The 12,429-nt window shown below is 42.3% G+C and overlaps 1 protein-coding gene across 1 annotated transcript; it reads left to right on the top strand.

Moving 5' to 3' along the window:
* Positions 1 to 10,584: 10,584 nt before the first annotated feature.
* On the top strand, positions 10,585 to 11,936 carry LOC148149094 (general transcription factor II-I repeat domain-containing protein 2A-like). The gene is made up of 2 exons (XM_087990314.1): positions 10,585 to 11,268; positions 11,400 to 11,936. Exons 1-2 carry the CDS (start codon positions 10,585 to 10,587, stop codon positions 11,934 to 11,936), a joined length of 1,221 nt encoding a protein of 406 aa, XP_087846440.1.
* Positions 11,937 to 12,429: the final 493 nt, after the last annotated feature.

Below are 12,429 nucleotides of genomic sequence, written 5' to 3'. Positions count from 1 at the left end.
TGAGACACTACAGTGAGTAAATGTTGGATTGGAAAACTGGTAAAATTAATGGTGAATTGATGTGTTTAGATTTTGTTTTAGCTCTTGCAATTAATCAGTATAATCAAATCCATATATTGTGGAAGCAGGCCATTCGATCCATCAAGTCACACTGACCCTCCAAAGAGGATCCCACCCAATAGCTGAATGCATATTGATTCAAAAGAAAAACAGCTGCCATACACATAATTAAAACTTAGCTATTGAAATTCTCTGCTTTTGTGAAAGTTCCACACCCCTTGTTTCTAAGACAGGAGAACTTAGGATAAGGTGTTGTTGATTTAAAACAAAGATGAGGAGAAATTACTTTTTGCAGAGGATTGTGAATATGTGGAATTCATTATCTACAAGTGTTCTGGTTTCCTCCCACAGTCCTTTGAGTAAATTCAAGGAGGACATCGACTGATTTTTGAATAGTAATGGATTAAAGGGTTACGGGGAGAGGGCAGGAAAGTGGAGTTAAGGCCAAGATGAGATCAGTCATGATTATAATAAATGATGGAGCAGACGAAAGAGGGTGAGTTTCCTACTCCTGGTGTTAGGTTCCTCTACTGTTTTAACCAGGAACGAGTGTCTGTAGCATTTGCACATTGTGAGGTGGTGAGAGATCAATGATGATACAGATGCATCATTGAGGCAATCCAATTTTCAGACTGTTGGATGCCTGAGCAAACTCAGTTATAAATTCAGTTGTGTCATAATACCGCAGAGAAGCAGATAGGCTTCTGATGTAGAGTTATATTGTCACTTTTGCATTACTGCAAAATGGAAACCACATTTCAGTCATATAGAATTGCATTGTCATATCACCAAGGTTCCTTTGACAGCACCCCATGCTCTCTACAACTGAAGGGGTAGTAAACCAACACTTACGCAGGAGTTCCTTAGGTTAATGCCCTATGTTTAACCATCTTCAGCTGCTTCAGCAATGACCTTCCAGCCATCAAACGTTCAGAAATGGGAACGTTTGATGATGATTGCTCAATTGTCAGCATCATTCATGACTCTTCAGTCACTGAAGCAGCTCATATTCATATGGCCATAAGATATAGGAGCAGAATTTTGCCATTGGCCATGGAGTCTGTTCTGCCATTTGATCATTAGTGCTATGTTTGTCAATCACATTCTCCTGCCTTATCCACGTAACCTTCGATCCCTTTACTAGTCAACAATCTTCTATCCGTTTCTTAAATACACTGAATGACTTGGTCTCCACAGCTCTCTGTGGCAACGAGTTCACGCATTCACTACCCTCACACTGAAGAAATATCTCATCTTAGTTCTGAAGGGTCATCTGTTCACTCTGAGGGTGTACAGCAAACATAGACTTGGCTGATAAGCAGCAAGTAAGATTAATGTCAGGAAATGACCAATTCCAACAAAAGAGAATCTAATCATTGCCTCGATGTTCAATGGCATAACCATCACTGAATCCCCTGCTGTCAGCATCTTGAGAGTTACCTTGAACAGAAACTAACTGGACCTTCCCACTGTCCATGGGTTGAAATGCTGGCACTGCCTCCTGAACAGCACTGAGGTGTACCTAAACCTCAAGAATCACAGCTCACTGCCATTTTCTCAAGGGGCCGTTGGGATGGGCAACCAATTCTGACCTCGAGGCTGATGGCCACAACCTGTGCAAGGATAAAATCAAATACATGAGAACACCACCACCTTCAAGTTCCCCACTGAACCACACAATAGCGTGACTTGGAACTATAGCACTGCTTCTTCACCGACGCTAGATGGAACTCTGGAACTCCCTCCCTTTAGAGTGGTGAGAGTTCTGTCATGCAGAAATGGGCAGCATCCAAATGACACACAGTAAACTCTCAATGTTTTGAACACCTTTGCTGGGTTGACGGGAGGGGGACATAAAATTGAACATCGTGGGCACAATGCTTGTCACCCACTTGCTTGCCAATGTCATTGCTGCAATTTTCCTATTGGCGGAGAAGGTGCAAATAAGACAGTTAATGTCCATTAATGGTCACCTAAAGGACCCCATATTTAGCCCTCCCCCTCTGCTGCCACCCTTATTCCCTCCAAAGCCTGAACCCAGTCTCAAAGCTTCTGAATCCCATCACCACGGTCTGATAGCCTGGACATGTTGGGCGCTGCATCCCTCCAGTCCACCTAACTTTAACTCCCACTCCATGGTTCCACACTGTCATGTGATCCCAGAGACAAAGTCTAGATTAGAGTGGCACTGGAAAAGCACAGCAGGTCAAGCAGCATCCGAGGAGCAGGAAAATTGATGTTTCGGGCAAAAGCCCTTCATCAGGAATGACCTGATGAAAGGCTTTTGCCCGAAACATTGATTTTCCTGCTCCTCGGATGCTGCCTGACCTGCTGTGCTTTTCCAGCGCCACTCTAATCTAGATTCTGATCTCCAGCATCTGCAGTCCTCACTTTTGCCTAGTTGATCCCAGCAAAGACTACTGGTGATGTTGCTGGGGCCAGGGAGCTGCCAACAATTTGATTAATTGGCAGTTTCTGACAGTGGCAATTTCTGTCCAGAATGGGATAGAAATATCACCTTAAACTAACAACTGGGATGGCTGTTTAAATGTTACAGGGAAACCTGCCAGAGAGCAGAGGTGGACTCTTTGCTGACTTTTCTACCTGGAGTGGGGTGCACAGGAACCCTGACATGCTCCAGCCTTAGTTTTCCACAATAGCAGAGGGATGCTGTTCTGATGATCACATACATATTGGTCAGGGCACCAGGTAGATTATTTCCACTGTTCTTTCATGGGGATGTCATGGGGACTTTTACATCCACCTGAGTGGACACTCAGGATCACAATTTAACTTGTCTTTGAAAAGAATGTGGATTAAGGGGTTCGTGATATCTTTACTCTGAGAATAGCTGCTGAGCCTATGTGTGAGGAGTGAAATGATTGTGATATCAGATCACGTGGAACTGTAGGTGTAGGGCTCCTTCTCTTACCAAGTACCTCTTACTCTTGTATGATGCTATCTTCAAAAAGCCTGTTAGTGTTCATTCACCTGCACATGTTCCTGATCTTAGAATCATAGAATCCATACAATGCAGATAGAGGCCATTTGGCCCATCAAGTCTGCACCGATCCCCCAAAAGCAACCTGCCCCACCCCACTCCCCAGCATTTATCACTGTTAACCTACACAGCCAACAGGTCCCTTGCTGGAAACAATGGGGCAATTTAGAATTACCCATTCACCAAACCTGCACATCTTCAGACTATGGGAGAAAACTAAACCACTCATAGGGAACCACCGCAGAAATGAGGAGAACGTGCAAACTCCACACAGATCGACATCCAAGGCTGGAATCGAATCTAGGACCCTGGCGCTGTGAGGTAGCAGTGCTAACCACTGAGCCACCATGCCACCCTAGGCTGATCTGCCATCTGCTTTCTCTTCTAAAACCAGAAAATTTATCAAACTCTTTCTTGAATATACTCAATGACCTAGACTACTGCCTTTTGTGGTAGGGAATTCCACAGACTCACTACCGTTTCAGTGAAGAAATGTTTCCTCCTGTCAATCCTAAAAATGGCCCAGTTCATTTCCTGAGACTGTGAGTCCTGAATCTACACTCTCCAGCCAGCAGAAACATTCTGTCTCACACTGTTAGACTTTTACATGTTTCAATCATATCCATTCTCATTTTACTGAACTTGAGTGAACATAAGTTTCGACAAACCAATGTCAACTCACATTACAGTCCTGCCATCCCTTGTAATAGTCTAGTTAACCTTATCTTTATTCATTCATGGGATGAGGGCATTGGTGGCTAGGCCAACATTTATGCCCAACACTAATTGCCCAGAGGCCGGTTAATAGTCAATCATACTATTATGGGTTACATGTAGGCCAGACCGGTAAGGATGACAGTTTCCTTTCTTAAAGGACATTAGTGAACCAGATGGGCTTTTCCAACAATCAGCAATGGTGCGGCACACAGCGCCAGGGACCCGGGTTTGAATCCAGCCTTTGGTGACTGTCTGTGTGGAGTTTACACATTCTCCCCGTGTTTGCGATGGTTTCCTCTCACAGTCCAAAGATGTACAGGTTAGGTGAATGGGTCATGCTATTGCCCATGGTTTTCAGGGATGTGTAGGATAGTCATGGGAAATATGGAGTAGGGGTGTGGGGATGGGATGCTTTTCGGAGGGTTGATGTGGACTTGTTGGGCCAGTTTCCACGCCATAAGGATTCTATGAATTGAACGATTGATTCATTATACTAAAGGTTTACTGAATTAAAATTCCATCTTCTGCTACGGCAGAATTCAAATTTGACTTCCCAGAACAAGATCTGAGTCTCTGGATCAACAGTCTAGCAATAATACCACAAGGCCAATGTCTTGAAATGTGCACACAGTACTCTAGCTGTGGTCTTGCCAATATTCTCTGTCACTGCAGTAAGCAAGTATCGCCCCACTCTAGAGACCTGTGCTCAGCAAGTCAATGCTGATAGTGCAGTGTTGTGAGGGTGCTGCACTGCTGATGATGTTGTGACGTGGATGACATTTTAATGCAAAGTCATATCTGCATTCTCGGATGAATATAAAAGATCCGATGGCACTATTTTGAGAAAGAAGTGGGGAGTCACTTCCATTGTCCTGTTCAATATTTATTCCTCAATTAGCATCACTTTGCTGGTTTTGAGAAATTGTTGTGCACAGATTGGGTGCTGCATTTCCTACATTTCAACAACGATTAGTCTTTCAAAGATATTTTGTTCGCTGCAAGTTGCTTTTTGTGATTGTGATAGATGTCGTGTAAATGCAAGTCTTTCTTTTTATAACTTCACCCTTAGAACCTTCAACTTACATCAGCACCTTCATGATTATGTGACATTTGAAATGATAGCATCACTCTACGCAGATTACTGTAAGCCAGCTGCTTTTCATTTCAACTGCAATTTCACCCCATAGGTTGCAGTAAGCCTGGGGTTCCTCAGCATCAGAGATGGGCAACAATTGACCCAATTCCCAAAAAAAGAAATTAAAAACTTTAAACAGCTGGCAATAAATCTACATTTTACACAATCAAAAATATTTACTTTTCTACGGGACAGGAAAACGTTGTGGCATTATAATACTGCATGGTACACTGTAAGATTATAGAGTGCTATCATTATATTGTGAAAACATTCACACAGTAAACAGTTGCAGTTAAATTCTATGAGGCAGAGAAATCACCCACACTAGCAGATTTGCACAGAAAATATCTAAAATACATCCAACAAGTCAAACTAATAAGCACCAACAACAGATTTTCAGAATAAATATTTGCAAGCACATCTAAAGGCACATTACTCACTAATATCAACAGATTTGCACAATAAACATATGGGGGGAGAATTTCCATGTGGTGTGTTGCTCTGGTTTTACATCAGTGGAAATGTATTTGGCACCCACTGATGGTCTGGGGAGGTATTAACATGAGTTTCTTGGATTGGTTCATTTGCACATCAATTAATGATTTCCATGAATCCCATATGAGACACTGTATGTACATTGTGGGAAAACTGAAGTTCAGCTTTTTAAAGAGATGACTTTGCCCCAATGCTTCCACAGTGGACTAGAAGAACAACTAGGCAATGAAGGGGTGCTGTTTGATTCACTCACCCGACTCTCAAATAAGTTTGCTGCACGATCCTTAAACCATTTATTACTTACCAAAAGTATTTACAGCAGAACCCTCTGGAGAAAGCATTGCAGCCAGGCAAAACATCCAGACAGAAGGACCTGATGCTTCAGCTCCATAGAGAAAATTAGAGTGAGGAGGCACAGTCTCCTGGTGGTAATGCCAGCAAGCCAGCCAGGAATGTTCCTCATCCCATTTGGAGGGAGATGGTGCCTGAATGGCACCAAACATCATCTCTCACCTCAAGGATTGCCTACCAGTCCTATAAGAGGTTCAACAGCCTCACCAGAGCAGGCAAGGTGACATTAACCCTTTTCTTCAGCAACCTAGTCCTCAGCACAAGTCTTACCCTCTTCAAGCAATAATATTTTGAGGAGATTTGAACTCAGAATCATGTGTTTTGACTCTCAAACCTCCCCACAGAAACTACCTCTTCCTGTATTTCAACAGGTTAGTACCAGGTCTGATTTATTACTTTCTCGATAAGGTCTGGCAAAGCCAGGTTCTGTTGGTGAATGAATAATGGCACATACACCAATCACTGACATGGTGGATCCATGTCACATATAACCAATCCATTGTGGGAATGGGAGTCTTCCAGTCGGAGAAGCTTCAGGAAGTGTTTTGTAGGTAAGCAGCAACCTGATAAACCCTGGTGGCATTTTCTCTTGATCACCCTTCTCTGATCCCAAAGTTCTCCTGCTAATTACTTCAGTGAATGAATGACTGAATGCTTTATTTATTGTCACATGTATCTAGGAAATACAATGTTTCATTGTAAGAATCCAACACCATTTTGAGGGTACAAGAAGAATAAAAGAAAGTACTTAAACAGGGTCCTTCTTCATCAACTGGGGTCCCAAACATGGCTGCAGGATTTTTGCAAGGTGCCCACCCTGGGCCTACAGCAGCCATGAGTTCCTCCTCCAGGCACTGACATCATCACAGTTGACGGCCCACTGCTGTCAAGTGGCCTGTCACCTCCAAGAGTCCATGCTCTGGGCACCAACACTGCCACAGTCTGTGCCCCCGCTGCCACCGTCCATGCTCTGGGCCTAGTGAGCTCAGGAATCCCTGCTCTGCCATTGCTGCAGCCCATGCTCAGCTGCCATTCCAGGAGTCCATGCATTGGACCTACGAAGCCAGGAGTTCCCACCAATGCTCCTTTGGCCTCCCCCTGATGTAAGAAGGATGAAGATAAAGAAAAATAAAAGGGCCGAAAGCAGAGAGGTGAGAGAGATAAAGAATGTGGCCAGCCTGGAGCAGAAAGGCTCAGCCCGAACACTTATACTGCAGCTTGACTTTTATTATGGGGACAGAACCACATAGGTAACGATAATCACCACGTATACAGAGTGAGCTGTGCATGCAGATAACCATTTTGTGATTTCTAACTAACCCCCCCCAGATAGGATCTATATTGGATGCATCTTCTGCCGTTGGGTTATCTCAGATCATGTGTGACCCTCTTAAATGAAACGTAAGAAATCCAGGAAAATTATTTGACATTTTCAGTAAAAACATCTGAATATGTCATTGTTATAAGGTGATTTGATTTGATTTGATTTATTGTAGTCATGTGTACCTAAGTACAGTGAAAAGCTTTGTTTGTGAGCAGTACAGGCAGATTATAGCAAACAAGGGCAGACAGATCATAGGGTGCTTGGACAGAGTGAGGCATACAGGTTGCACTGCACAGGTGGTGCACAGAGCAAGATCAACATCATTTGAAGTTTGACAGTCTATTCAACAGTCTAATAACGAAGTTATTCTTGAACCTGTTAGTGTGTGTGTGTTCAAGCTTCTGTATCTTCTACCTGACTGAAGAGGTTTTAGGAGAGCATTACTGGGTTGGGTGGGATCTTTGATGATGTTGGCAGCCTTTGCTTGGCAACATTGATCTCTCTGCTTTACAAGTGTTTGGCACTTGTCACAACCCTCTTATTTTCCTTTTATCAACTGTCAAATCTTCTACCACTGCTCCAGATATTAATCTCCATTGGATTATCCCATATTTATGCTCTGAGTCTCTTTTGCACATTCACTGCAGGGTCCAATGTGTCCATTGTCATGGCTTTATGAGCAGCAGCTCCAAATGTATCACCTTCTCTTGCAATAACATTCCCACTGAATAAGTCTGCGAGTGGTTAATTGTTCGATTCTTCTTCTCATGCTCTCCAGCCTGTCCAACTACCATCTTCTTGAGATCTATAATCAGGTTAATCCTCATCAATTTTCTTTGCATTTCCTTCCAAAGTATCCACTCTGTCTTCAACAAGACCCTTCTTATTTGTGACATGATTACAGATTGAAATTCTGGCTTTAACTGAAACAAAGTTATAGCAACCATTACAAAGTTGGAAAGATGCCGATGTATCGATTAAGGCACTGGACACTTGCCAAAATTGGGAGATGTCTCACAGAGTACTGAACAACAGCGTGATAAAGTCATACTCATGGAATCATACTTTACAATGTCCTAGACAATACCATCCCTGGGTATGTCGTGTCCTACTGATAGAGCACAGCTAGCAGAGGTGGAGGCACAGTGGTATACAGTCATGAGGGATTTGTCCTGGGAGTCTTCAACATTGACCCCAGACCTGATGAAGTCTTATGGCTACAGGCTAAACATGGGCAAAGAAAAATCCTGCTGCTTAACATGTATCACCCCATTGCAATTTGGCTGGTAACTCAGTAATCCTTCACATTGAAGAGGCACTTGGAAGAGACACTAAAGTTGACTAGGATGAAGAATATTGAATAAGACATGATACACACTTATTCTTCATGAGTTTCAACTATAGTAACATCTACTTGTGCCATTATTTTGACTTAGAGTCATAGTGTCATAGAGATGTACAGCACAGAAACAGACCCTTCGGTCCAACCCGTCCATGCCGATCAGATATCCCAACCCAATCTAGTCCCACCTGCCAGCACCTGGCCCATATCCCTCCAAACCCTTCCTATTCATATACCCATCCAAATGCCTTTTAAATGTTGCAACTATTCTAGCCTTCTGATGATGAACTTCATTTAGCCATTTCTCTGGTCGCTACACACAATGGAAAAATACCCGGAGCCCATTCTTGCAAATGTTCTGACTATTTAGCCCCAACTTGACTTTCTGTGACAATAGGCAAAGGTCTAATTTTCACTCCTGCTAGATCATTCCTCAGGAGTAAATCAACTTCCTCCACAGGTAACTTCTACCCCAACTACCGACTAATCCTGACAACAAGTCACCCATCTATTGGAGTTTGCACAATAGAACTATCCCATTGAGCTAACCTTTTAACAACTCTTTGGGTTTCAGTGAACTGTCTGGAAGCAAAACTTAATCCTCTAGAAAGAGAGTTTAAGTAACTCCTGTATCTTTTATTATAGTAATAGGTTTGGATGCTCGATGCTTTGGGGTTCACTAAGGCAAAACTCTTCATATCTCTCATTTATCACATGTAATTCTTCTGCACTCACATCTGTGGTTACCTGTGGTCTCTTAGTTTAAGTAAAAATTGCAGTCTGACCTATGGCTTTTTCCTTCTGAGTCTTCATTTCAGACTCATTCTGGCAAACTCCAAGAAGTCCCATGGGTTTTTCCTCACAACTTCCAGCATTCTGAATGAATGTGTCCAACTTTATTACAAAGGAAACAGTTTGGCTTCCCATTCTCTCCTCCACTCTCTGATCTGATGGAGGGAGTAAACCTCCAGTTATTCATTCTTTACCCTGGCTACTTACCTTCATTACACTCTCCCATTCCCTAAACGATACAAATTCATGAAGGTGACATAGAAAACATTTAATGTTATGAATTAACTGATAATCGGCAGTCATTATTACTACTTGTCTAGCAGTTGCATACCTTTAATTCTTAACATAGATTATTATCATCCTCAGTAGGGAGTTTTGGAATTTCTCTGAGGGAATAGCTTCTCTGAACTTCATATGCGGTCACAACTTACAGTACTCGGATCCACCTGTTAAAATCACTTCGTTTAACCCTTTCAAATTCAATACGGGTTTCCCTTCATTGTTTCCTTAAATTCTGGAACCTTTGCCCTTAAGCCTCAGGCACTAAATCTCATGCAGCTAATATAGTTTTATTCTTAACATCGTAATTCTGAGAAAGTTCCTCTGACAGTGAAACATACATTTCCTGCGTTTTACCTGCCAATTTCTCTGCAATATTCACTCTTCTTTGCCAAATTTACTTGTCTGGCCATTTTCTCAGATGACATGAAGAATGTCTCTACAATGTTTTCCTCAAATTTTGGAAGGGCCTATGTAGAATTAAACGTTTCCTTACCAGACTTCAATGATGAATAATTTTCTGCCTATCGAGTTATACGTTAGTGTCAGATGTTGCCCATTTCAACTGCATAGTTTCAAGATGCTATTCATATTCTGTCTTCTTTTGTCTCATCTTTCTTTACTTTCCTTTGCAATTCTAATTTCAGTTTTCTCCTGTCCATTTCCTCACTTCTGATTTCTGCTTCCCCTTCCTTACCTTTCTTTGCTCTTTATTTCTCTTTTACTGCCATCTCCAATTTCTTTATGCTCTTTTCATGTTCAAGCTGCTTTAACTGTAGCTGAGTATCACTCGATTCTGACGTTTCATCACCCAGAGCACTGTCTCACTCGTATTTCCTCGAAACTAGACCGGGGAATTTTACGGCCCGCGGGCCATATCCGGCCCTTTGGTCGTCCCTGTCCGGCCCGCATGAGGTCAATCTTAAATTACAACATAAATGAAAAAGTACTTACGCCATGCACACAATACAACTGTATTGCTTTTGTTTTGAAAAGGATGCTTTTTTTATTTACATATGGACGCACATGCACGTGTATGTGCCTACGTGCGTGAATAGCTAAGTGATGCCTGCTGGCTAGCCCTCAAAATGTCAGCTCACGCCAAACAAAAGAAGGTTGATACGAAATGCCACGTTTTTAACAAGACATGGACTGCTAGACATTTATTTATAGAAATCGGAGGTAAAGCCGTGTGCTTGGTTTGTGGTGCACAGGTCGCTGTGTTCAAGGATTATAATTTGAATCGCCACTACGTGACCAAACACGCCAAGAAGTACAACAACTTGTCTGATCAAGAGTGGGCAAGGGAGTCGGATGCTATGCTAGCTAAGCTGCCTAACCAGCAAAGACCTTTTACTAAACTTCACATATCTAGAGATGCAGCTGTCAAGACAAGTTATGTCATAACCCACAAAATCGCCAGAAACAGTAAACCATTTTCTGATGGAGAGTTTATTAAGGAGCGCTTGTTGGACTCTGCAGAACTAATATGCCCGGAGAAAAAGGAGGCATTTGAGAATGTGCCCCTCTCCCGACGCACTGTAATGAGTAGGATTGGGGACATTGCAAGAAATCTGGAGCTTCAGCTGCAGCACAGAGCGGTCAACTTTGACTTTTTTTCCTTGGCTTTGGATGAGAGCTGCGACATACGTGACACAGCCCAGTTACTCATCTTCATACGTGGGATAACTACGGACTTTAAAATCACAGAGGAGCTGGCAGCCATGAAGTCAATGAAAGGAACAACAACTGGTAATGATTTGTTCACGGAGGTAAATGCATGTTTGGACATGTTGGGACTAAAACGGGAAAAAATGTTGGACTCTTAACGAGAATGCAAGATAAAGTGACAGAAATTGACCTTGAACAGAAATTGGTATTTTTGCATTGTATTATACATCAGGAAGTGTTGTGTAAGTCAGTGTTAAAAATTAACCATGTGGTTGATGTTGTAACTAAAATAGTTAACTTCATCAGGGCAAGAGCTTTGAATCACAGGCAGTTTGTTGCACTTTTGGAGGAAAATGAGACTGAACATCGTGACATAGGCTACCACACAGCTGTCAGGTGGCTCAGCCTGGGCAAAATACTGAAAAGTATGTGGGACCTGAGAGAAGAGATTCAAGATTTCTGTGTGAAGAAAGGGAATGGCATTCTACAGCTTTCAGATGCAGACTGGATTGCACACCTTGGTTTTGCTGTTGACGTGACTACACTTATGAATGAACTAGATGTGAAACTGCAGTGCAAGGGCCTTTTTGGGCATGAAATGTACAACTTGGTGAAGGCTTTTATGAGAAAGTTGCAGCTTCTCTCAAGCCAAATGGAGGTCAACATTCTCACCCATTTGCCAACACTGAAGGAAGCCGCACCTTCAGCTGATCACCTCCACAGGTACTCATCTATGTTAGAAGCTCTGCATGGTGAATTTTCAAGGTGATTTCAAGACTTTAAAATGGTTGAGAATGAAATGCACATGGTTTTTTTTTCCCATTTACATGCAATGTGGAGAATGCACCTAGTGATGTTCAGCTTGAACTCATTGACCTGCAGTCTGACACACTTCTGGCAGAATACTTTAAGTCAGTCTCACTGCTTGATTTTTACTCTTCCCTCAAAGAGGAGAACTTTCCACACATGAGGAGGCATGCTCAAAAGATTCTAGTCCTCTTTGGATCTACCTATATATGTGAACAGACATTCTCAGTGGTGAAGTTCAACAAATCCAAATACAGATCCTCTATCACTGATGATCACCTCTCAGGCATATCCACCTCAGACATTCAACCAGATTTCAGTGCACTTGTTCAAGCCCAAAACAGCCTGGATTTTTCTCACTAAACAAGTAAAATGAACTGAAAAACATCAAAAGCACTTATTGCTTTTTGTATAGAGTTGTTTGTTGTTTGTAATACTGAACAATAATGAAACAA

Source organism: Chiloscyllium plagiosum, unplaced genomic scaffold, assembly GCF_037043375.1.
Source record: "Chiloscyllium plagiosum isolate Xiang-an unplaced genomic scaffold, Cpla_swu_hap1 HiC_scaffold_9, whole genome shotgun sequence".
Taxonomy (NCBI): Eukaryota; Metazoa; Chordata; class Chondrichthyes; order Orectolobiformes; family Hemiscylliidae; genus Chiloscyllium; species Chiloscyllium plagiosum.
This window is presented reverse-complemented; position numbering and strand designations above follow the sequence as displayed.